This window comes from Aythya fuligula, chromosome 15 (assembly GCF_009819795.1).
Source record: "Aythya fuligula isolate bAytFul2 chromosome 15, bAytFul2.pri, whole genome shotgun sequence".
In the NCBI taxonomy this organism is placed as follows: Eukaryota; Metazoa; Chordata; class Aves; order Anseriformes; family Anatidae; genus Aythya; species Aythya fuligula.
In genome coordinates, this window is record NC_045573.1 from 17412204 (window position 1) to 17440118 (window position 27915).

At 37.1% G+C, this 27915-nt stretch overlaps 1 protein-coding gene across 1 annotated transcript; it reads right to left on the bottom strand.

Moving 5' to 3' along the window:
* Positions 1–33: 33 nt before the first annotated feature.
* On the bottom strand, positions 34–27915 carry ZC3H7A (zinc finger CCCH-type containing 7A). Its single transcript, XM_032197481.1, is given in 24 exon segments — positions 34–2064; positions 3318–3481; positions 3807–3940; positions 4850–4958; positions 5484–5589; positions 5957–6072; positions 6074–6091; positions 6632–6708; positions 7570–7751; positions 8803–8900; positions 9127–9323; positions 10363–10524; positions 12315–12507; positions 13216–13280; positions 14299–14506; positions 16306–16586; positions 17100–17130; positions 17928–17969; positions 18078–18158; positions 19303–19461; positions 19986–20183; positions 21038–21077; positions 22167–22270; positions 27848–27915. Coding segments are annotated over 23 exon segments (2919 nt in total). The 5' UTR covers positions 22235–22270; positions 27848–27915; the 3' UTR covers positions 34–1874.

The following is a 27915-nucleotide window of genomic DNA, read 5'->3' on the forward strand; positions in this document are numbered from 1 at the left end:
CCCACGGATTAATTAAAGCTCTCACACTGTCCATATAGAAGAAGGCTTTCATGTTTAGTTTTGTCTAGGATTACTTCCAATAATTTACAGAGCACTTACATTAAACAAGGAAAGCATAAAATTGAGAAAGCAACGATACAATGAGGTTTTGTCACAGAAATAAGTGTCTTAGTACTCTATTTCAAGCTCAGTTTATTACAAACAATGTAAAAAATTAGCATCACAACAGGTGGTATTTCAAGCACCAAGCTAATTTTGTATGCGTACTGTACATTGTATTCAAATGCACCCCAGCCGAGTCTGCGAGGAATAGTTACTACACAAGTTCCCCCATGCTGAGGGTGTTGGTTTAATATTATTCACTGTGCTTTTAGTTCGTAAAGTGAAAGGGAAATAACATCCAGGCTTGTCACTTGCATGGGTCTCACTGAACTTTGGTTCAACACTTTTTACATACACAGTATATTGCCAACATATTTAAGTCATTCTTACAACTATTTAAGTCATTCTTAAAGCTCTTCTAATTAGATACGTGAGCCAAGAGAGGAGAATAAAAATACTCTTGAGAGGAGGGAGAGGTAAGGCATGGAGAACAAAAGGGAGGAGAAACTTCACTTTAGCTATTTTGAATGACTGACTGAAAGATGCTTCATTTAAAAACAAACAAAAACTGAATTAACACAAAATTGAAGCTGGAAGTATGATCTGCAGAGAAGCCAAAATGAAACAAATAGGAATTCCAGTGACGATAAAGCCCAAAGGCTCATGTGTCAGAACTGATCTCAGCCCGTGGATGGCTTCCATTACCTGTGGTCTGCAGGAAAGGGAATCTTGAGCACCACACACATCAGAGCTGAGGTGTTGATCATGCTGAAGTCAACAGCCTGAAAACATGTCCCAGCACCATGTAGCTCCAAAACACTCATCTAATTTTGCAAGTAAGTTGGCAGTTTTTGTTATTTTAATAATGTGATGAGTCCAAAGAGTTGACGCCAATAAAGAAAACTGCAAACAAGCAGCCGGTGATACAGATACCAACCTTCTAAATTTTAGCTATAGGTGCTCAAGCTTTTGCTAATAGGCAAATCATTGTTTGTTTTTACAAAACCTCAGTCCTGAGAGGCTACATGCAGAAAACAGCTTTGTGTAAAGTTCTCTTTATTACAGGCAACATTAGTTCATACAATAATACACAATACTGACATACAAGTGTAATCTTTCAAAATCATCATTTAAACAGCAAATACCAAGAAACAGAATTTTAACTACTTCATTTTCAAAAATTAATATGTTTTTCCTCTCAAGATCCTTTTTCAGTAAATGATATCGAAACATACAAATAGAGAAAAAAATACCCATTCAACATATATTGTAGTTAAATGGTTATTTTGTTTAAAATCTTTAATAAGAAAATCCTTTTTAGCAACCTACATATAGATAAGTAGCAAACTTTGTTTTAAACAAATCCTCTCCATTAACAGATCTGAAGAATTTTCATTCATCATTTTCTTCTTAACCTATAACACTCAGTTTTGTAATACCTTGATGCCTTAAAGTTTTTCAACTGAAGGACTGATACTAGGGGGGCTTCCTAGACATAACCTCTCTTCCCCCCTTCTATTCCCTATCTTTCTGTCCAACAGGAGGTGAGTAAGCACATAATACTTCAGATTTTTTTTTAATCACCACTCTGTTTCATGGGAGCATAGACAGGTCCACTCAATCCCCCTAAATCTACTATATTTTTGCTGTTCAGGAGGAATATATGCCAATAAAAGCAGAAAACCTGCAGCTTTTCTGTCACATGCTTTTGATTACTATCAAATTCTCTGGTTTATGCTTCCAGCTGGTAACATGTATATGTCATCTCAGTATTAGTTTAAATCTTTAAACAAAAAACTATATTTTCCAAAGTCATTATCACTGGGAGCAATCAAGTGGTCTTTTCTTGCTTTGCTGAGCTTCATTCTTAAAACTTGTCTTCTTTCCTCCCATTCATGGAGTTCAGCATTTCCATGGGCAAATTTACAGTTGTTTCCTTCAGTGCAAGTACCAGCCATGTATCTGTTAAGACACATTTCAAATAGCGCTTTTATCACGTTATCATGACAACTATTTTATCTAGGTATTTTTCCCAGTCATGTTTCTCAGATACACTAAAATCTTAAGGTTACAAACCTAACTAGAAGAGTATTCTACCTTTTAAGCAAGACAGTAGCTGTAAAGTATTTGCAGAGAAGAGCTGACCCTTTTCTTTCTGCTCTTCATGCTCCTACTTTACCAAGTCATTTAATGATTGACACATCTTTAATTTGGTAAAGTCAAATTATCAGTTAAATTAATATCTTAACATTTAATCCACTAAGATAAACTACTTTTGTTCAAAAACTATTTATGTTAAAAAATATTTTCCCTTTGCTAAGTAAGTTTGGTTTTGAAGTACTCAGCATGACTTAAAAACTCATTTTATTCTAGTATTTTTCCATTAAGTGGTAAGTGTACCAGTTTACATTCACTTTATACTGCACAGCTGAGGTCCATTAGCATACATAGCATCAAATACATTCCAGATGTTACTAAAAGTTTAGTAAAGGGGGCATGTAAACTTCCACGCAAAGACCACCCAGACAAAAAAAAACTTGCTTTATATGCTATGCAATTTCTCTAAATCTCTAAAACACTCAAAATCTTTAACTTGATATTGAATAACAAAGGTCTCTGGACGAGCACAGTGAACTTTTAAATCCAAAATGCAGATTCCCAAGGTTTTAGCCTTCCAAGAAGATTCCAACGCTGGAAAGAACTGCCAACTGGCTTACCAAAATCTACTGCAGTCAGGTAAAACAGGCTGCATTTAAGAGGAGCAAAGGGAGCATCAACATGTACAACTGAATGCAGGGGAAAAAAACAAACAACAGGTCTGTGCCAACAAAATTTCTACTTGCCTTAAAGCTCCAATAGCAGTATCCAGCTAGGTACTGTTCTTGTGTTCCATGGGTAATGAAAGGCAGATCCCTAAATAAACTTGTAATAACAACAGCATTTTTTGACAAAGTTTTGCCCAGCTGCAATTAACTTGTGACCTTTTATTAAGGCCACACAAGAAATTCATTTGGTTCCACGCTTAGGAAGCTTGTCACTCCCTAAGTTGTAACAGTGCATGCTAAAATACTGTCCATTACTTACTTTCTTGTTGAAAGATATTTACAAAGCAAGAAATACTAGAACATCTCATGTTAAAACTAGTAACTGCACTGATTATTTACACTATGAACTGTCACTCTTCAGCATTTTTGATGTCTTAAAAAAACACTTACCTATCACAAATGCTAAAATATCCAGTTGGAAAACGATACTGCCAGCAGTTTTGATCATCCTCAGTGTGGAAAACCTTTTCTTTATGCTTCTCAGAAGAAATGTGACCCTGCCATTGTTTCTCACTATTACAGTTCTTCCCACACATCCAACAGTGAAAATCCACCTGTTTTATAAGAAATTTATACGAAAAACAAAACATTGAGAATACAATAAGCACAGAACTGTTCCTAATACATTTTAAATGTTTTCTTTATGTTGGCCTATTGTTTAGCTCATCAGATACTCCTACTTAAACAATCATCTTTAGTTTATGAACTTCACTGTTTTTATAGGAATTCAGAATACTGCTCTACAGTCTTAAAGTTTTCATTTAGTGTAGCCAGTATCATCTAAAGAAGCACCAAGAAAGTAGGAACAACAGTGTGTTACTGACGCGGAGGGAAGGGAACAGGCACTTTGAATTTAGAATTACGTCTATATTTACTTACTGTAACTTCAGCATAGTCAGTCGGCATGTGAATTTGCTTCCCATTTTCTTTTATTTGCCTGAGCAGCTGTATCATCTCCTTTTTCTGGTTTTGACTTTTTAGCCATATGTCATACAACTGCTCCAAGTCTTGAACTAATGAGAGCAGAAGCTAAAATAAGTAATTAGCAATTAAGGCAGGAGTTTGAGAATACTAGATAAATAACTGAGTTTGCAAGCTTACTTCAGTTCCCATCTATGGTAAGAAGAAAAAAGGAAGGACACGGTATAGACAGTTACAGAGCTTAGAGATAAGAGCCAAGAGCAATATGAATCTCTGGCTACTTACCAAGACCCATTTCTGCCTATCTAGGGGAAAGGAAGATATTACACGTTTCTGAACAGACACCCAGAGTAAAGATAACAACTATGCCACCAGATAACAACTATGTCACGGTATATTAATACCTGTATTTCTAAATGCTAATACAAAGTATGCTACAACTTTGATTGGATTTAGTTTGCTTACTTTCAGACAATACCAGTATCATTTATGTCATGTATTACTTATCGTTTTTGATTAATCCTGCCCTGCAACTCTCTAATGGGATAACAAATCAACAACTGAACATGCACAGTCATTCCCAGTAAACACCCAAGGGCAAGAAGGAGGGCCAAGGGGACAACAGGGAATGCTTCCACAAATAGCGTGCCACCATATGCTAGCCACAGAATCCTTGTGTGTTCACACAGCAATATGGAGCGTAAGTACTAAACAACATTACTAATACACAGATCAATATGCTGCTTCTAACACCTTAAAAAATAAGATACAAACTACTTTACTGCTAAAATACACTGTGGGCCATGAATAGGTAATATCATTCATTTTATTTATTTTTGAATATCCAGCCTGGGTATATTCAAATTAAAAAAGAAGCTCCTGCAAGGCTTACTACAAAAGACTAAAGTGGATTAAAAACTTATTGAGGAAAAAAATGAAAAGAGTTAGAGCATGCCTTTAAATGTCTACTTTAAAAAAACAAACAAAAAAAAAAAACTTACTGCTGTTCTCCTTCATATAGGTCCACATTTCTCTTTCCTCGGGACTGTGAGCAAATGAGCAGTTTCCATCATACTGACATTTCTTGCCTGAAGCAATATGATTGCACAACTGGAACATGAATTAAAAAAATACTCCTTATGAATATAAAGAGTAAATGAATGATACCAGAAAATGCTTTTTAAGTCTTGGCTAGTGTTCTCCCCCCAATTGACATTTATATCACCTGAAAAGTAAAACTGTGTTTATTCTATTAAAAAAAAACAAACAACCACTATTACTGTTGTCAGAAAGAGTAAACTGTTTGAAGCAAGTTACATGACTACTTTTTGCCTCTTACCAAACTACCAGAGCATACAGATGTTTAAACCATTTCTGAAATGCTTACTGTAAATAGTTAGAATTTAGTTAAATCACTTTTTAAAGTGACTAACTGCCACTGATGAGAACAGGCTTCAGTAGCAGAAAAGGACTGATCTCAGATGTTACGACTTAGCACTGCAGAAACACTATTAGCACATCCCCACCAGCTCCCATGAGAATTTCTGCAAAACTGATGAAAAAAAGCTCAGTTACTGGTATTCTCCAGTTACCCCCATTTTCTTAACCAACAAGGTTAGTTTTAGGTTAACATACATCAAACTGCAGAGGCACTTGTTTCTTTGCTGGAAGAGGACGAATAGTCATCCATTTCTTACGTTCATTAGACATCACTAGCACCACACGGCGATCTTTGGTCCACCTAGTTAAAAATGGACGCATGCAATGAAAAAAAAAAAGTATTACTAAGAAAAGACAGAGTGTGTGTAGACAGAAGTAGAACCAGGAAAGCCACGAATGTTTCTTCGTAAATCTCAAATAGGCGGGGAAAGCTTTAACCTGAATTTTGCTGGGAAACTCTACCATAACTTATAATTAAAAAAGCAAATTGCCACTGTAGCATTTCTCATTACAAATTATTAACATACTTCAAAGAGATTTACTCTGTTGTGCTTCGATACACTTTTGAGTTCCTTGTATGGACTCTTCCTTAGCAGTAACAAAGTTTCCCAAGAGAGGCTTTAAACAGCTACAAAAAGGCAAAAATTTCACTGTTCTGTCTTACTTACGGGTGTCTTGCCTTTGCACTGCAGTATTTTTTGTTTCTGTCTGGCTCATTAACTTGACCATTTCTCCAGCACTGGCCACAAACAAACTTAATCTTCAAATTAAGTGATCCATATTTTCATTTGGTTCCCAAGGATCTTAAGCCAAAAAAATAACAACACAATAAAAGTATTTTGTATCTGCAAAGAAAATCCACACATAATTATGAATTACCCCTACAATAAAAGTATACAATCTATGTCCTGAAGCAGATATTACAGCTACATGCCTTGTAATGGTTCAGCTTTAATTTCATATTTAGACATTTCTTAAGGAATGCCTTTTTATTTAACTTATTTCTGATTTAACTATATGTACACAGAAGTTGTGATAATATGAATATGATGTATAAACTAAATAGATAAAGGTCCTACACAAAAGACAATCAACAGCCCTATGGCAGCTGCCTTTGAAATGGCATTTAGGTTTCATGTTTCACCTATGACAGGATAAGAAAAACAAAAAAAGCAATTGCATTGAAGCAAAGAAGGCATTTTAAGCATAATTGCACCAAGAAAAGCTATACTGAAAGATCATTCGGGGAGAGTTAAAAGTGATTTCTGAAATACATTATACAGACCCAGAAAAAGAATTACCAGAGTTGCTACAGAGTTAGTTTCATGGCAAAATTAAAATACCTGTGATCCATGGGTGCTAGCTTCCATGTTCTGCCAATATTTCTTTGATTCTTGAACAATAGCATCATGTGAAATGCCTGTAAAGGAAGATAAAAAGTACTTACGACTATCCTAAAATTGCAGAAATGCCCAACCTGGAGTGATACTCAAGTCACAATGTTTTATTTTTATTTTTTACATGTTTTACATACTTTTTTTTTTAATATATATATACACATATACACACAAACTCGTAAGAATCTCACAGGGGCCTCCAAAATAGAAATACTGTATATATGATCACATTGAAAAGCTAACACAGAAGTGTTTTTTCTTAAATTACAGATTGCTCAAAAAAGTTAAGATACATCTTTGAGTATTTATGTAAACATAATGTACTTATCCACTGAGAATCTATTTAGAAAACCTGGATTTTATTGGAGACCACCAAAAATTATTCAAATTGCCAGCTGAAAGAAACTAGATTATCCCTGTCTTCTTTAAAGAGATCTTAAACAAGTCTTGTTAATTAGGTCTTGTTTCAGAAAGGCCATTCTTACAACTATTTCAGCTAAGGCTCCCATCGCAGCTACACAGCATGCTCACATACTATAACATTTGCTATCATTCCACACAAACACAGACTGCCATCTGTGTTTGGTTTGAGGGTTGGTAAAAAACTGTGCAACATTTTTGGTTTTATTTCAAGAAAAAAAAAATCACATGAAAATGAACTGTTTTTGACAATTTTTATTACAAAATCAGAAAGGTTTTAGAAAAGCTAGTAGGCTTACTCAATACGTTGTATTAAATTTATACAACTGTTGATTGAATATTCTGTGTGAAAGATTTCAGCAGTTTGACAGTCAATGCACTGATCCCAAATTACTTATTTCAGGAGGAAGTGAGACAAGGAAGAAGCAGGATTCAGATTAAGGTGAGCACTTTGCTGAATATACCTGTTTCCTTCTGCATTATCCAGACTTTAAGCTCTACCAGACTGTGAGCATAAAAGCATTTATCCTCTCTTAAGCAGCCATAATGCACCTCATGTCTGCACAGGTCAAGCTGACAACGAACTTGAAAAGGGCGGATTTTGGAATACTTCACCATAGTTTCTCGCAAAATGTGGACAAGGCACCTGTTTCAAGAAGAGTCAGTCTTAGACATGCCTTAAAATTACTTTTGTGTGTGGCAAAACAACATAAAATAACCATTCTTTATCACAGCTTATTCAAGTGCCTTTTTAACATTTCTTACTTGAAATCAGAAAACAAGAAGCCTTCCCAAAAGGAAGTAGCACCTAATCATCATTTCTAGGTTGGGTAAACTAGCATTACGAATTAGTGCTCTTGTAAAATCCAGGTAAAAAAAAGAGGTTCCTCTTCTGCAAAACATTGCTGAACCCAATCCAACTGGATCATTGGTTTCCAAAAGGCAAAGCACATCATGTTTACTTTCAAGTATATAGTGTAATCAAATTACAAACACAAAGTACTTATTCTTTGGTAGAGCATCATTAAAGAGTTGATGCACCAAAGTAAAAGCCTTGCTTTTAGAGCTTAGAGTGAAGCAGAGTAAAAGCAAAGCAATTAAAACACTCTCATTTGTGATTCCATTACATAAGAAATAAAATATATTTAATATCATAAACCTATTTAACACTAATACTGCTATAAAATCTTTCTTAGCTTTCAAGTAATAATGAAAGACACTTTTGTCATACTACTTTTCATCAACTGAAATAATAGGCCTAAAAGTCTATTTCAGGTAATTAATTTCAAGTAATTAAAGTAAACCTATTCTTAACTGATTGGGTTAAAACTAATGTAAAATAAGCAAAATTGAGTAAGACTGAAGAAAGAGCAGACTTATGAAATCCTATATGAATTTAACATCACACGTATCATTACAGCAATGCAGCTCACTGGGTAGACGAGCAATAGGATTCAAGTATGAGGGTAGACACCACTACTTTTGAATGCATTGATAAAGATAGAGCTCACTTCCAATTTAGTTATGTGAAACAATCCTTGTTCAGTAAGTTTGTCTTCTCAATACCATCAAAGCACCACAGTTAATCAGCAAAGAAGATAAATTAATCAACAGGTAAAAAATGAAACTCAATATTCAAAAACACCCTGAAATCTGTTTTTAATTTGAAAATTAAAGAGATGGTATTTCAGACATACTTGTTATCTTCAAAGTCATGCATCGCAGGGTGAGAGCAAGAAGATGAATTATCTTTGTTCCTTTTGCTTATTATTCTGGGTTTGTGATCAAAACATTTCTGGAATACAAAACAAGTAATTATAGAGTATATATTTTATATATTAAGAATATACCTCACCTTAAATATTTTATCATAGACTTCAACTAGTCTCTACTTTAGAGCTATTCAGATTATTACTCAATATGCATTTCAAAATATACAAGTTAGTCACAAACCAAAGCACTTCTTAACAGATAAATAGATGATCTATTATAATTTTTATTTTATTAGAAATAAGCAGCACCTCACAAAGAAACATAAATAATCCATGATGTTCTTGAAGAAGTCGGGACACAGTGAAGTTGATCTTTCCATTTCCTCCAAAAAGAGCTTCTCGACTAAAGGCTCCTTTGCGCTCCAGTGTCCACACATCTATCTCCTCTTGGCAATACGCAAATGTGCAGTGACCTGGATATCGGCATTCCTCTTCAGCAGCAACATCTAGAATAACACCACTGAATTTGACACTGCTCTTATATAACTCCTATTTTAAGTTTATCTGAAAATCTTTACTATCTCCATTGAAAGTGTTAAATAAAGAAGTTATACCTGTTGTAAACAGGTCACTAAACTCTAACAGATAGTAGCAGAACCTCATACAGAATGACTTGATGAAAATTTAGAGCTCCTCAAAAAGACTGATGCACTATCCTCCGCTACTCTAAGACAAACAATGCTGAGAGCCAGAATACTTCTGTTTAAATACAGATATTTGTTAATTAATATACTAGTCAACTTGCTCACACCATAAGCAGAAGTTCATAATGCACAAGTCTAACAAGAATGCTCTGCTGTTGTTTTTTTAATAGTAGGTGCCCAAAATACACTGTACAGAGCTGCAGGTGGCTGGGTGGTGTACCAAGCCTGCCTAACAGCCAGACCAGTTTCTTTGCTAACTGACAAGAAGCTGAAAAAAGCTGTCCTGCATGTCCCCTCCCTGTCCAGAGCATATCTTTGTGAGAATACAACTCCTCATGAGAAGGTGGGTGCACCCTGAAAGACCTGCTGCAGTCAAGACAGTGGGATCCACTTTTCTGGACTCTGCTCCTTCCTTGTGCTGGCTTGCCAAACAGTAACACATACATACACCAAAGCTTTGGGGAAATATTAGAAATCAGAGGGGCACTACTCCTGTGCCTTTTCTTAGTAATCACTGTATGCATAATTTACAGGAAAAAGGCCCAAAGTGACACAGTAAAATGAAGCAAAAGTAAGAATATCACCTCATACTTCATACTCAGAAGAGAAGTTATTCATAATTAAGGACAGAAGTACATCTCATGTTTTTCTAAATAATCTTGTTAATCGTCAAAATATGGCTCCCCTCATGGCCTTTGAAAGTATAAATAGCCCAGTGAACCTTCTTCCCCACCTCCCATGAAGAAGAACAAAAACTCATTCTATACTTCACTGTGAAAAAGCTAAAAGGCATTACTTTGAGCGTAGGCATTAACATTTTACTGTCTATAACAACACGTACCTTTACATATATAATATGGTCCTACATATTGTGTCTTTGTTGGTCTTGGACGTATTTTTTTCCATGATTTATCTTCAGAGTTTTTAATTCTGCCAATTAGAATATCCTTCTTACATTTATGTTCTAAATTGGGATGGTAAGCATAATCCAATAATTTAGGACCTGAAATGATCACAGAGAATTGCTTATATTCACATAAAGTGCAGCATACTTGTACCATTTCCACACACAGACGGCACATACAACCAAAAGCAAAGTACACAAACACACTATATTGAATTCTTACTTGCACCAGCAAGTCTGAAGAACCAAAACTCATTAACAATCACATTGAGCAGAATGAAATAAATAAATACTTACAAAACGACCAGTCCTGGCAATAAAAAGCACAAGTTATTTGGGGAGGGGGTGCTGTGTTACAACCTTAGAAGTACTATGGGAGGATTTGTACAATGTACAAATTGCTACATTTTTTCAAATTCCTTAGCATGCGTTCCCAAAACACTATTTTAAAACTTTATTTTTAAAGTTTGATTTAAAACTTTTTGTTTAAAACAACAAAAAGTTGTTTACTTACAAGAAGGCAATGTAGATGAACTCCAAGAATGCGTAAATGATCCAATTTAACCTTTATTTATTTATATTAGAACAGTTACTATGTTCAGACACAAAACACTAGATAAGGAGTATACATGCCAAAAATAAAAATGCCCCTCCCAGAGCCTTGTGATTTTGGAAGCAAAGATGTGCCTACGTTTAAACTCTGCTTTTAGGATGATACCCAGGTGAAGATTGTATTACTTCTGAAAGAAAGAAATCAGGGAGTAAGTCTGAAGATTAGCAATGCTCAGTGAACTTTGCTATTTAAGAAACTACAAAAAAAAAAAAAGAGTGTGACCCATTTTCCCTGCGGAACCTGATGGCACAGCACAACTTCACTAGCAGGTAATATAAGGACGCAATACTTAAAGGCTTTGATAGAGATGCAAAGAAGAGAAGAAATAGATGTTTTTATATAAGAAGTCAAGATATAAACAAGTATTTCCACCGACATTTTATAGCTCTGGCTTTTAACAGAGCATGTTCTGTGGCTTTTCAAATATGACTTGGATTTGACATGGATTTTTCTTGTAAAAATAATTTTAACCAAATAAAGGAGTTCCTAAAACTGCAATATTCATTCCCCAAATGTCTCAATACAAGTCTTTATAAGATCGATTACTATGCTGTACTTCATTATTGACACCTGTAACTTGAAACAAAATGGTGCTTTTTTGTGTTTTTCTTAAGATTAGTCTTAATAAAAGCTATTGCTTCTAGAATACAGCTCTGTTTAACAGCAACAGCTCAGACCTAGATTAGTTATATTAAAGCCCAGTACAGGTTAAGATCTTTTGAGTCTATACAGTGAAGTTAATTATTACTAAGGTTTGGAAGCCTCATGATTATGATTTAGAATTAGTTTGGAGAAAAAAAAAAAAAAAAATAAAAAAATAAAAAAAAATAAAACAGATGGGACGTGAAGGTTACCAGGTACTTTGAACTGCAGTTCAATTCCCCATGGCCAATCAGAGAGGGTATTGCAAGTTTTTTTTTTAGTCTTGAGCAAAGGTGTCATTCTTCACAGTACCCTGGGCATTGGGAGGAAAGTGAATACAGAATGTGAATGACCTTACACAGTAAACCTACAGGTTGGGGAAGGCATGTGATGGTTTGTGGTGGTTTTAGGAATCAAGAACCTATTAGGACAAGAAATAAAGAAAAGAAGAAAGACAATAGAGTTCTTGAAACATTCTACCAGTTCCTTAATAATAAGATCATACTACAACCGCAAAAACAAGTTGGAATTGAACACTATTGGGAAGCCAAGAGTATTTTATGTACACTAATATTTTAAATGTATGCTTTAGACTACTTTAAAATCAACCCAATTGAGTCCCAAGGCCCCTTACCTTTTTTGACAAAACATAACTGGCAGGCCTGTCTTAGCTCGTGTGTGCCTTCTAATGGGTTTCTTCCGGCAAGTACTGAAGATACAGGTATATTAGCAGTTGCACTGCTAAAAACATTTGAAAACTCATTTCTAGCTTGACCTGCAATTCCCACGTAATTTTCAGACCCAAACAAACTACTAGGGCCATTTATCTGTTGGAAAAAAGTGTATTTTACTTGATCCATCTCATTTCATTTCTCTACATTTAAAATTTAAATTATTATTCAAAGAATAAGAAAGATTGCACAAAAAAAAAAAAAAAATCAAGTACAAACTCAACTACATATCTAGGAAATGGGACAGATTTCACAAAAGCCATACACACAGCAAACCAAGCATATAACAAGACCCAAGCAAGTACAGGGTGAACAGCAGCAGTTGCCAGGCTGTTGCTCCATCTTGGCCCATGAGGATGCAAACCTTCATGCCACCCTTCCACACACTGTCAGTGGCCAGCAGGGCCAGTATCTGCAGGAAATACATGGCATGACTATGACACAGAGACCAAATGGATTCTTAGACACAAGGCAGCCTCTGCTCTGTTCCTGTACTAAGACAGTTCTCCAGGACTCCTAACATTTGGCACCCACACCATACAGAGATTTTCTCTCTCTTTGGTTGGTTATTTTACACTTCAACTGTATTTTAAAATTATTTTTTTTCCTGTGTTCAATTACTGCTGCTTTGAGCTACTGTAAAAACTATTAGCATACGGTTTCTGGTATGGAAAAAAGTGCCATTATTTTCTTAATTTTCATAGTAGAATATTCTTTTAAGGTCTATGTTAAGCCTGTGAGGCATTAAGATTTGAACTGATGTAAAAAAAAAAAAAAAAAAAAAAAAAAAAAAAAAATAATTAAAAAAAATGGGGAATTATTGCTGTTAAGAGTTGGTGTTCCATCTCTAGAAGCTGAACTTGAGAGATCTAAAGGAATAAAAGGAAGTTTCAGTTCCTCAAAGCATCCTATCCCAAAAATTATGTATTATTCCTGCAAAGTATAAGCAAAGGTGCTTTTTTTTTTTTTTTTTGGACAAACAGAGAAGTTTATTGTTTTCTATGGGGTTTTGTTTAGTTAGTTGGTTGGTTTTTTTTTATTTTTTTATTTTTTTATTTTTCTCAATTATGCAAAAGCCCCATTGTAAGCAACTCAGCTGACAAATTACTGGGCAATCATGTTCAATATAACCATCTAAGTAACACTAGCGGTAGTTTTGCAGACATGCTGAAGGAATATAAAGATACCCGTGCAGTACAAAAACAGTAGATAGATAAGCAATACCAGATTAGCAAAAATAAGGAGATGAAAGAGGGTTTAGAGAATTTTAAATTTTGCTTTGTACATTTGGCCTCGTTTTAAAGAGAGCATGCTCTGTAATACTGGTGATTAGAGACAAAACTTATTTCTTTTCTATTCCAGTTCACTATTTATTTCTTGGTATTTCACATGACTTTACTATATAATTACAGTACCTGGAGTCTGAATCCAAATCTGAAATATTGCTATATTTTCAGAGAACACAATTATACTAGACTTCTAGGATTCCTGTTTATCGTGAAATCATCAGAAATGGTTTAAGCTGTGAGTACATCTTTGTTAAAATAAATACCTAAGTAAATAAAGCCTGAAGTTAGCATGGTTCCTTCTTTATACTTTTTCACCTGAAACCACTAACTTCCACAACAAATTAAAAAAAGAAATGCACAGAGGGAGCTTAGAGCATACTTACGCAGACCCCAAGTAAACTGCAGCTTTATTTATAAAATCTTGTGTATAACCAATACTGATCATCAGTACTCTTAAATATGAGCACCGACCAAATTTTATGGAAGTACTAAATATTACTGAATAGTGGTGAAAATTTCTTTGTTAAAAAGGGAAGCCAGTTGGCTCATTCACAACTCTAACTCATCATAAGGTCAAATATTAAGACTCATTTCTTACCTCTTTTTGGGTCACTGATTGAAAAGGTGCTTAATGGTGAACAAAAATTTTCCAGTGAAGAAGCCAAAGGCTGTGAAAAGATTTCTGAAAGAGAAGGCGAAGGAACAAATCCTGTGCTAACTGGCAACGTCCCCAGCAGTGAGGCAGAGAAAGGAACACTGGGAGCTACACTTCCTGCAGGAATAGGTCCCCTGGCACCTGTAGTTTGCTGAATAAAAAGGAATTTAAAAAAGTGTTCACGCACAGGAGGAAAAAAACAAACTCTCAAGAACACAATCTGTAACAGTTTTTCTTTTAGTGAAGTTTCTACTAAGTTTTGGTAAACCTACAGCAAAACAACAATAAGAGGTACCCTTCGGTACTGTGCAGAACTGCAGGACACTTACAGAAGTGCAGAAATTACATATCAGTGCCCTAATCAAGAAATTCTCTATGAACTAAGCACTTTAATGGTTCAGTTAGCTGAATTTAATAATGGATTTGATTTTTTTTGTGAACTAAAAATCAGAATTGAATTACCAAATTATGTTAGAAGCATAAGACAATAGTGAAAAGGAAGAAGAGTCCAACCCACATGATTTCTTCTAAATAAAAAGAGAACATAATTCAAATTTCAGTACAGTAAGGAGTTAAGAGTTAGCTTTGAAACAAATCTTCAAGTTGAATCAAATGATATTGTGCTCTGTATAAGCCAATTCACCTTCTTCACCCAAGGAAAACCATACAACATTGGTAAGCACATGACCAAGTTTGGGAGTTTCTTTCCCTGCCTCCCCAGGAAGCTCCCTCCTTGTCTACAGGTTGACTAAGCTGGTCTGCACAATTCAGGTAATGTCTGGTCCCAAGTTCTTAGCCTACATGCCACTCAGGCTCTATACTACATGAGACCACAGTCTGTCTTGAAGGATTGTATTTCCTCTTGGCTTTCACTATGGCAAACTTCTTAGTTTTTCTTAACAATCACGATCTATATTACTATTAACACACAAAACAAACCACATAAAACTTTAAATAAAAAAATGCTTGGACTTATTTTAAGAAATCACACAAGACAAGTTCACTTCTGTAATCAACCTTATTTACAGCTGCATCCATAGCTGAATGAGAAATTTAAATCAAAACTAATTAAAGAATTGAACATGCCAGAGCCTCATTTAATACTGTGATCCTAAGGGCTCCAAATGACTGTCAGAGCCAGAACCCAGAGTCAGTAAACTTGCTAATAAGTTTAGCCATCTCTGGTCATCAGTCAGAGCTTTCATTCTGACTGACAGCTGAGGAACTCTGTATGCTTCTTATTTTGTTCTAACACTCTAGAATGACAGTGTAATGAAAAACAACTCTTCAAATGCCTAAATTTCTGTAATACTTTTAAGAAATATAAAAGGTCAGCCTCATGATGATCTAGCTATTTCTGGTCATGCAGGACACAAGACTGGGCAAAGCTCCGATTACACAGATTCTAGTGGATGCACTAGCAGACCACAGCATAAGCACCACTGTCCTGCAAAGCTATCAGCATATGCTTAATTTGACTTTCTAAAGGGCCAGGGTGGGCGCTTCAACAACCTCCAGTTCACTGAGGATTCATTTGCAACAAATACACATCTGCCAGACTTCAAATGCCTGCCTCACTTTCCACACTAATAGAATTAGTATCCCTCCCCACAGTGGTAGTACTGGTAGAAATATTTCTCAAAGTAGCAACCCTCCACCTGCAACCTCACTTAAGTTTTCCAACACATAAAACCAATGTGATTGTCCTCGGAGCCCTGTAGGGTCCTGATGTTATCTTTACAGACACATCTGCAAGCATGCACATCCGAGAGACTCAAGTTGACTGTACACAAATACAGCTCGATGTAACCGGGAAAGTTAATTCACATTTCACTACCTGCCCACTTTGAAAAACAAAACAAACAAACACTAAAAAGAAAGAAAAAAACAACACACAAGATGTCACTCAAAAGAACAGTCTTTTGAAAAGAAAGCAACGAAAAGTCTTACCATTACACTTTCATCTGGATCAGGCACAGAATCAAGTAATTCGTCAAGTTCTTCCCCAATAATTATATCTCCATCTCCACAATCTAAACATGCTTCTGGCATAGAGAATGAAACATTTCCTCCATTTGCCAACACTGCAGAAGGCAAAGAAACCTTTTCCACTTGAAGAGACATAACAGAAGATAAGGATGACAGGGGTACTGATGCCACTTTAGACAATTCAGAAACAAAGACTGATGAAGAAGCAGCAGAAACCATTTCTTGCTTCTGGTCAGATAAATCTGAAACAGATAACACAGGAATGAGCTCAACTTTTAGTCAGAAATGTAAAAATATTTCCCATAACGTTTATCATGCTGACATGGGGTGGTGGGGGTAGAGAAACGTGAAGAATGTTTAAGCAAATAAATGTATTCTGTTTCCTCTAACTTCCAGTTGACATGTACCTCTATCTCAGTGCTTATATACTTCTCAAACTAAAAGACAGCAAAAGTTACAGACTTGATACTTTACTAAATCTTTGGCATATTCTCACTTTCCTACTTTTCCAAGTTAGAGAGATCTGCAAGACAATCGCATTAATGGCAATTAGTCATATCAAGATGGGGAATGCCACTGGAGATTGGATCAGCCACTCCAATATGTAGTTTTATAGAGAATCAGATCAGACTTTTTGTCACAGATCTTTCAAATGACAAGTTACATTTTCTTATGAAGAAGTTTCTTAACAAATACAAGTAGGTACACATGATAAATCTAGTTTCCTAGCATTAATACTGGAACACAAGACTCACCTAACTCAATATCTTCTACAGAAGAAGAACTCTGCAAGTGAGAAAAAAAAATACCTCTCAGCACTTTGCACAAGAGCCTTTAAAATTGTTCAAACCTGTTTCACAGACTAAGAAGGTAAGCCCTCACATTTAGGCTTAGGAATTTAAAGACCAAACATTTTTTCAGATAAAGTATCCATTTGCAGACTGAAATACAACCACTGTAGCACTAAAAATCTGTAAGCAACCAACAACAGTGAGACTGATACTTGGTAGAATAAAAGAGTCCAAATTGCAACTTAAATGTGCTGTTCCTCTATTTCCTCATTCTACTCACAATCCTCTGTTTACAACTAAGTTGTCTATATTCACCTGAAAAGAAGTCTGTAAGGAAGATGAAGAACTCTTCTTCATTAGTGCTACTCAGATACATTAGAAATATGAAGATATATTTAAGTTCAAATGCAAGGTCAAGTTTTGGCAAGTTAAAGGTCTAGCACCCTTCACTTGAATTACTCTCAGTAATATAAAATAAATAAACAAACAAACCACATTAACTATGCCATTGTCTCAAGGCATTAAATATATTCCCTACATTGGATCTAAAGCTCTAGCTAACATTTATTCTACAGAGATAACTTGAACAATCTCATGCCCTAATTTGCAATAAGCATATAGCAAAATCAAACACAAAGACTGATGGAACCCTGAAATCCAAAATAACAGCACATAAATAAATAACAGCAAAATAAAATGTGAATTGCCCAATTTTTACTTAATCATTGTGAAATTATGAAAGTCATTCCCCATAGTTTAAAGTCAACGTTCACTTGAAATGTGAGAACTTACCTGATTTAATATATCACTAGAAACTGAATTTGAAGAGGGTGGCTGCAATGGAAAGATATCTTCATTAGGTACAAAACTGAGATCAAGAGAGAGAAAGCAATGAATTTTTTAAAACAGTAGAAATTTGTAAGAGTTACAATGAAGTCTTACCTTTGCTCTTACATATGCTTTCCTTATTTTTAACCCTAATTTTTGAGCTAGCTCTTGAGTCAGTTTAATCACACTTTCATCCTAAAGGAAATAAATAAAAATTCGTAATGTATATCTATTAACAATTGGTCAAAGACATCTGTTTGCATCTCAAATAATCTATATTCTGCAAGATCTCTATATGCCAGATGCCTTTTAATGCATACTTGTTCTTTCACAAGCACATAGGACTACAAGCTGCACTGAAAAAATATAGAAGCTATCCTTAAGCAAAATTATTCTAATGTCTAGAAGTAAAAAAGAAAGAAAAAACCACCAGAAAATAGAAGAGAAAGCACCTGTCTATTTGAATCAAAAATAACAAAGATTTTCCAAAACCAGAGATGGTGAGAAGTGTGTGTGTTTTCTCTCACTATTTTTGATGTACAGAGAAGAAAAAAATTAACTCAATAATCTGTCCTAAGTCTGTTTTGAGCACAGCATGTAAGTTTCGATCAGCATTTTAGATCAAATCAGGAATGCAGTTCTGAAGTGAATCTCTTAATCATCCTCGCTCACTGCATTTTAGCTTGCATTATGAATGGTCTCAGAGAGCCAAATTAGATTCATTTAAGATGAAACTAAATGGAAAGAAGTGCTGCAGGAGCATACCTGATGCACTCCAACTCTTAAAAAAAAAAAAAAAAAAAAAAAAAAAAAAAACACAAAAAGCATGGAAATCAGATCCTCAGTATCATCATTCCAGTCTACAGATCCTCTCCTGTTATGCCACACACTGCTTGCTAATACAGACATAGCCTAAACTTAGAGGGATTTAGATGGAGGACAATGCACAGGTAAGACCTACATTACTAAATTCATGAAAAGCCAAAAAACAGCTATCACAGGAATAAATGCTACACTTTATGGGTTCTTTTTAATGTTTAGAGTATAATAACTAGAGAATTTTAAACAATAGTTAAATGGTTCTAGTGTTTACTGCAAAAGTTTATAGCAGTTCATACATATGGAGAAGTTAGTATTTCCTTTGCTGAAAGTTAATGTAACAAACTGAATTTGAGGCTTGTAGTATCTGCTGTCAGCCTTAACATCCACAATTTAAAAAAAAAGAAGAGGAATAAATACATATTATTGCATTTAAAACAAAACTGTACTGGTCTTGATGTAAGTACAGGTTTTCTGTACTAATTTATTTAAAATATCAGAAAAAGTATAATTTGCCTACCTGCGGCACAGCAAGAGAACATTTTGCTACAGCATCATAAGCCTTCTTATACCTTCCCAGTTCGTTCAAAGCTTTTGCTTTCCGATACAGAGCTCTGAAATTGTTTTCATTCAACCTTAATGCTATCTCACAGTCTTCTAGAACCTTTTCATGAAGTCCCTACGAGGGATAAAAGGAAAAAAAGGAACTAATCAGATCAGTTTTTATTGTTAGAATATAGCATGTAAACTGTATTAAATTAAGCTATTGAAACACTGTAAAACATTCATATAAGCTGCAGTGGGTGAATGTTTGGTGAATTTTCTTAAGCCACCAACCAACATAACCCTGCTTCTTTTTAGCTATCTTTCACATAAAATCTATTTAGTGTTACATAGACAATTTAGCTGTTTCACATCTTATTCCACAGAGGAAGTGGCAGACTCAAATGCAATCCGCCATATAAATGGACAAAAATACTCTTCCACCAACTTTCAAGTCCAGTATGACTCTTTTTGGTTAAATTCTAATATTAGTAGCTAAAATATCTAGGTTATTATACTTGTAAAAAAATGAGATTAAAGAGTATGCCAAAATGATTATTTGAAACACTCCAATTCTCAAACCAAGAGCTTTTCACTATTAAGCTCTCCATACCTTCATTTCTGTTCTCAAGAAATCACACAGTTTAAGTAGAAGCTTACCATATTTGAAAAACATGCTATCCTGTTTACATGTAACTTCTCTAAAATATCATCAGAAACATGTATTTCTTCAGAATTTGCATAATCTGCTATGTTTATAGCTTCTGTATAGTGACTCAGTGATCCTCTCCAATCGCCTTCTCGATATACATCGTTCCCTTCATTAAAAAGATTTCTAACAAGTTCTCGTATAAATAACTGTAACAAAGAAGAGAAACACACAAAATAAATACTGTTTGTGAATCTTCCATATTTCCAAATATATATTTAAATAGAAAATTTATATTTGTAAATTAATAGAACCAAAATCAAGTTAAAACTTTGTCTATTTTTCTTCACATTTTTTTCAGTCTCTAATACTCAACACAACAATACACAGAAACAAAAGAGGCTGAGCTACTTATAAAAGAATTATTTTGTACATGTAACTTCTAAGACATATCTACGTGTTCCCTACATTCTTTTAGCAAACAGCAGCCCCAGCAACTGGCAAACAAGTATTACACAAAGGCTGCTTTTGTAAAACAAATGATTTTTTCATTCTAAAATGTGAACAATTACTTTTTAAGCAATGTGTTCTCAAAGCCAGTGAAACAACCTTTTCTTTGATAAAAATGCTAGAAAGATGAATGTGAAAGTGTAAGTCCAAAAATTATGCAAAATAGCAACACATATAAGAATAACATGTGTCATGAAGACATATATGCCTGAAGTCCTTTTACCTCACTTTTACTGTGCTACCCTAAAGTTTACCCAGAAGAGCACATTACTTTATCCAATGAATGCCTCAAATTCATCCCTAACGCTAGCAGGGCTAGTAGGGAAAGAGTTAATCTGAGCTGCTCTGTGAGCAACTTCCAGATATCCAAATATCTGAATACTTCTATCACAGGTAGTCCTACATATAAGTAGTCCTCCGGCTCCCATATTCAGACACTGTAAATTAACATTCATACTCTATTACTTAAATGATGATTGAAAACAACAATAAATATAATAAGATAACCCCATGTCAAAAAACACTTCTAGAAATGCAAAAGTAGTTTCATTACCTCATATTGTTCTTGTGTCCCTGGATAGGGCAAAGTAGATCTAGAAAAAGAAATTACAAAATTTACTTATGGTACACATTGCTGAAAAGATTATGAAAAGCAGTCTCACTTGCTGCAACAGGCTAAAACACCAAATGTTTTCTACTGCCTGCACTGAACAAGGCAGGAGAGCTGCAGAGTAGATTTGATTAAATGGCTACGTTTTAGAATTACTGAGTCATTTTAATTTGAAGTTACATGGCCAGCCCTAATTCTGCTATTCAAAACGTATCAAGATTTTGAATGCTGGATTTAACGTTTCAGTGTTGTTTGTTTAAAAACAATTCCCTTCTTTCTCTTTTACAACATGCAAAAACATTTCATATACATGAGAACTGCAAATCTTTCTGTAAGCATTATAAAGTTACAAATTATCTGTTAAAAGAACATATCAGTTTTAATTAAGTCATACCAATAAGACTTAAGGAATTTTAAAAGTTCTTTTGCATGACACACTACAGAGATTTTCTCCAGCACCAAGCCTGTATTTACTTACAAACTTTTGGAAAGGAAAAACAGGAATGCCATCTCTTCCCATACAGGTTATCTGGGAACCACTTTCTAGATATTTTTTTTTCCCCATGTCTTATATGAGCAGTGAACTAACGTGAAATTTCACAGTCAGTTCAAGCTAGTCAGGATCTCCTAGAGGAGAACTTGGCACTGACCCAAGTGAAAATTAACTACTGCTAAGCTTTTTTATTAAGTTAAACTTTAGCTCAAGAGAGCAGAAACATTGAGGCAGCAGTGAGCAAACTCAGCCCTGTCAGTAGCAACCTAGTCTTAGGTGCAAACGTCCATACAGGTAAGGTGGATTTTATCCACCCATGAAAAACGTCAGTGCTGATTTTTCCTCAAAGGCTGAAAGGGAACACCCTCCCACCTCCAGTCTGCTCTGCTTAGGAACAAAGCGGGGTGCTGTCTGCTCTTGAAGTCTGCTCTCCATTTCCACGTTGATGCTAGCAAATATTCTGAGGAGAAATGCAGGTTCACTATCTTCCTCCCCTGGTACTGTTTAAAAGGACTTCTCCATCCATCTTGTATGTAAGGGTGTATAAGCATGTATAAGAATAAAAACACAGAACCATACTCTATAAACTGAAGTCCTTTCTTAATGTCCTGTTGTCTAGTGCTTCTCTCTTCCGACACATTGGACATGTTATCCTGAACATCCACTTTTTGGATATGCAACTCCTCAAAAAGGAAAGAAGAGAAATGGCTGTTAGCATGCAGCAGTTAGCATGTGGGTCCCAAGGACCCAATCTCACAGCAACAGCAAGTTGATCGCGCACTGGCAGCACCGTGCCTGCAGAGAACACCAAGTATGCAGAGCCCCAAAAGCAACACTCTCTCTGCCAGCACCTGCTTCTCCTGAAAACCCCTCTCCAACTTCTATTTAGCACTGCTTTTCTGCTTATTTACTCAAGATGACACAGTCATGCTAGTGAAACCAAACCAAACCGCACGTACAGCTCGCATGCACTGCTGCTTAACCAAGCTGATGGGGAATGTTTCCACCTTGTGCCCCTTAATAGCTTTACACTTCCTTTATTTGTTGAAGTGGAAATAAACTCAAGAGCCCAGTATATTTATTAATAAAACCCAAGCTGGTCAGAAAACTACTATAACATCTAACTCGAGTCTCTCATCGCCAGCCAAGCACCAAGGTGTACTCAGAAACAACACAAATGGGCACCAGCGGCCAACAGCTGCCAGTCTACTGAAACCTGCACCAGCAGCACAGAGCTCTGGCTTCATCTCAAAAGCCAAACTGGGTCAATTCCACATTGTCAACTTCACATTTCAATCCCAGTCAACTAGTCTGAGTCACTGATTTTTTCCCCCCACGTCTTTCATTCAATGCATTTATAACTATTCAAGTTAAACAGGCTAAAATGGTTGGTATAACCTCAACATAAGGCTACTTGGAGTATCGTTTCATGGTTGCGTACAGTTGTCCCTAATCACAATGTAAAAATACAATGTATTTATTTTAAACAAAAAGATCATCAGGGCCAGGTTTTATTCTGGAAATCTAGAATTCTGAAAAAAAAAATAGCTTGAAAAAAAGCTAATTTGCTTCACAAAAACATGTGATGTAGGAATTTATATTAAACAATACTAAACTATAAATACTAAGCTACATGCAGCACGCTTCTGTTAGTCTTGAAACTAAGCTAAAACCACCAAAAAAATGCATTTTGCATTGGGTTGCCATGTCACATGTTGTGTTACCAACTCATATCAATGATGAAGGAATGAAAAAGTAAAACAGCAAAACAACCCTCAGCTAACTCAATAAATTCCCAACCGAGACCAGCAATCTGCCAGTAAGACACCTTACTTTGCCTGACTGATCTGGAATAATAACGTTTACAAGCATTTCTCGAGGATTTTAAACAAACATATGAGAGCTCTCAAGAGTCTGTCCCATGACAACACATACCTAAAACCACCATTAAAAAAAAAAAAAAAAAAAGAGGGATTTTCTTAAGGTCACTGAGCAAATTAACGGAAGCACTGCAAGGGCTCCATTTCACCCAGCTTCCCACTGCGTCCTCTACCACCAGCAAGCTACAATTCATAAATAAAAAGTCAGTCTCTGCAGATAACTAGCAGCTACAACAGTTCATGGACATGAATTGTTCAGATATTGCTTGTTTTGACATACAAATAACACTCAGTAATCTATTCCCAAGAAAGGAAATAACCATCAACGCTTTTTGTAGCTGTTTTTCACATTATTTCATGCATCCTTTTTTCTTTATCAGGTTATTAATACATACCACTTCTGCCATACATACAAAGGATGTTTATTATGAGAGAAATGTTTTACTGGCTAACAATAGCATATCTATGAAGAAATCTAAATATAAATGCCAAAAGGAAATTTATTGGCCATTTGAATACGTTATTTACTAACTCATGGTTTGGCACTGAGAATTCAAACAAGGCTAACAAGACTCAGAAACCCTCACGCTAACCAAACAAGCAGCAGTATCAGCATACACTTATCCACAAAAATAAGGAAGCTAAATAAAGCATTTTTTCTCCCTGAATTAACAACTGATAAGGTTGTTAATAAGGTTGTGTTACTTTGTCAACACAAGTCTCTTGTATATGTTAAGATCCGGGCAAGCATAAAATTAGCTTTGCTCTACTAATTCTAAGCAACCTCAACACTCCACCAACTTGCAAAGTGGTGAAGTCCAGCATAGTAACAACTGCATTTATTTACCACCTGTAGCAAAAAATATTAAAGAATAACTCACATATTGATGCTGGAATTTCTCCGTAACAATAAAGTTAATGGAACTGTTACAGATTTGCATCACAGCTAAAAGAATGCCAGCAAGTGACGAACATATGCAAGTGGCATAATTTATTATTCAAAGGAGTTTTCTGTTTCTTCCTCCTAACTCATCTGTATCCATAAGACATTCAGGTAAAAATTATCCTTCTGTAGTATACTTGGGCAGTCACTTTATCCCAATATTTGATTTTGCAGCGGATTTAAAATTCTCACATAATGCCTCCAACAGCATCTCTCCCATCCAAATTATTCTTAGATCCTCTTGTGCAACCAGAAACACATCAGCCTCGGTTATACACAGCAAATAATGGTGCCTTGACTTTCAGTCATCCATTCACTTTCAAAATACAGAAAAATCACCTGTTTAGTAACAGCTCTTCTCCTTCATCTGAAGGGACAGAATTTAAAACAAATATGCATATGTATATATATATATATTTTTTTTGAAAGTTAAAATGCTGCCCTGTTTCTTGTAACTACTATTAGAAAAGCACAGCCCATACGGTGGCTTTATGCTGTGTACAAGTCATTGACAGAGACAAGCTACAGGAGAGAAGTAGTGTGGGATGTTAAAAAACAAACAAACAACACTCTAATGTACCAGTAATTAAGATTATAGGCAGAACTGAGTGTTGCACGGAATGTTGTATTTCTTCAACTGCTGCTAGTGACCAATCCAAGCTCCATTTACTAAACCTAGGACAGAAAAAAAACACCTGCCTAAACCCAAAGAACAATTATCACTGTTAAATCTTTATCACAGGCTTCATCTCAATCACATTACACAGAGACAAAGTGACAGAAAATACGGCGCCAGCAGTCAATGTCACCTTTTCAGACAGATACCAGCCCAGTTACACAAACAGGAGATATGGAGGAAAACACGTTTGTGCCAGCTCTGGCAGACAGGGAAACCAACATGTCTCTATTGTACAAAGCCATTCACACCTCTTACTGGTTCTTTGCTTTCCTTCCAGCAGGACAATTTTCTTGTTTTCTAAACTTTGTCACTTCTGCAGCATTCAGGTAAGTTTTAAAGGACGTTCTCAACATATAGGATGTGCCTGGGCTAATTCTTTAGGCACTGAGGATTTGAATATAATCAATGCTACAATCAGCGCTAGATCATCTTGTACTGTAAAATTTATCTTTGAAAGCAAATTAATCAACTCACAGAGAATTCAGTGTTTCTACAGAAGGAAGGCAGGCGCTGGGCATTGTGAAGGGGAAGGTCACAGTACCCAGCCTTTGCTAAATCTCAAGTCACCAGTTAAGTAATCACCAGCAGTTAAGGCCCAACACAGTGCTTTACAAAGATCCTAACATCAAGAGATTGAACAGAAACAGTAAAGCCCGTGAGTGGACATTATGAAGAACAGAATGATCGCACTGGAGACAAACCCAAGGGATGGCCAGCCAACCTGCTGTGCCCAGGAGTTCCCCCAGTTGGGAGCTCGGTTCCAAAGGGCAGTGAGCTGGACAGGATGGAGCCTCCCTCCTACCGCATCCAGCTGTGTGGACAACTCATTGACAGGCAAACAGGGCACAGAGCATTCCCTCTGTTCTCAACGCCCAACATTACTTGGGGACCAGAACTACTACGCAGGGTGTCAGTGGCCAAATGATTGTTACAGTTCCTTCCTCTGTGTGCATGTATGTGAGCTTTGCTTTTTTAATAGATGTGGGGTTTTTTGTTTGTTTGTTTTTAAGATAATAGAAGCATATCCTCTTGCCATGCACCACTGAGTTCACTATTAATGCAAGTACTGGGTTACAAGAATGTTAACTTAGATGTTTCCACAGTACAAAGCACATTGAAAATTTCATTGTGATTGCTGCTGGTCTGTACTGGACTCACTGTTACAGCTGAATTATAAACCTTGACAGGGTGCAGGTCTAATGAAAATCACACTGAGCTAAGACCCCCTTTTGTATTATAGTATCCACCTTCTCCCCCTTTATATGTCAAAGGCAGGAAAGAAGTTATAAAAAGGCAACAGACTAAAAAAATTAACTCAGCCAAAAATGAATCTATCATCTACACCTTCATATGTTAAAGCTTTATTCAGCAATCAGAAGTTGTCAAACCAGAAGTCTGGTTGTAAAATTAAAATGTGAACAGTTCACCACTGTTTACATATAGGAAAACCGTACTCCTGAAGAAGAAAGTTGTATTCTGGGCCCAAGGGTAAAGGGAATACTGCAAAGTGGACAGGGAAGACTGAAGGGCACACGAGTAACTGACTGAAAGGCAGCCAAGCCAGTACAGACCCCTTCCTTCCATGATAAGTTGAAGCCTGTTTCTGTCACTATGCCCGGCACCTCTGAGCAGGGCAGCGAGCGCAGCGTGTTTGGGTGTTGGGATCTAAACAGAGCTGTAAATACACAACTCCACATCTGGGAGCACATACCATACCCTACCTGCTTCCCAGAGTCAGAGGCAAAACCACCTCAGCAACGGCCAGGCACCTGCCCCAAGGGGATGCACACAGCCCAAAGCAGGCTCCTCAAAGCCATCTCATCGCTCATCCTGCTGCCCGGCCGTTTAACTGGGTCATTGCAGATCACAAAGCGCAGCCCTTTCTCGAGAGCCTGAACTGCTTAGCATTCTCGGGTTGGCACCACGATGAGGAAGGGGAAGCAGAGAGCTTGACACAAAGGGCTTTTAGAAGGATCTTCCTGGGGCAGCGCGGGCACAAATGAGCTCAGCGCCTCGGCCACGCACCGCTGGGCATTGCCCCGGGCAGGTCAGGGTAACGGGCAGGGGGAGGGGAGGGAGCAGCGCAGAACACGCGGGTTTTGTTAGTTCTGGGCTCCCACTCCGCAGGTACCAGAGCTGCACAGCCAGCTCCCACGTTGGAAGCACCCCTGACACGCGGCTCGGCCTCGGGCTTGGTTTCTTCCTGCAGGAGCAGACTCAGCTCCAGCTGCACGGCACCGTCTCCGTACCGCGAACAGAGCAGAGCGCGCCGCAAGCTGAACCCCGACTCACCCCACGTTACTCACACGGGCACCTCCCTGCACCCCCACACCCGGTACCCCAACGGCAACGCCCGCCCGCCGTGCCCACACCTCGCTGCACCTTCCCGAGCCACGGGAGCTCCGGGGGCGAACAAAGGAGCCGCATAAGGCCGCCTCACCCCCCCCGGCGGCCGGGGCCGCGCGTCACGCTCCGCGCACGAATCGCGCCGAGCACCGGACCCAGCCCGGGACCGGGGCAGCCACAGCCCCTCCTCGGGCCGGGACGCGCGGGCACCAGGCCCTACCCCACCGAGCAGCCAGGCCCCGCGGCGCTGCCTCCGACCCTACAGCCTGCCCGCGCCCTGCTAACCCCGCGGGCCCAGCGTCCCCCGCTCTCCCACGGGCGCACTGGGCCCGGCACCCCCCCGCCACATTTGTTACCCGCGGACGAAGAGCCGAGCGTCGGGGCCCATCCCGTGCCGCCCCCCAGACCCTACCTGTGGCTGTGACTGCCCGCGGCCCCCACGGCAGCGACAACGGCGGCTCCGCCTCCCGCGGCTGCGGC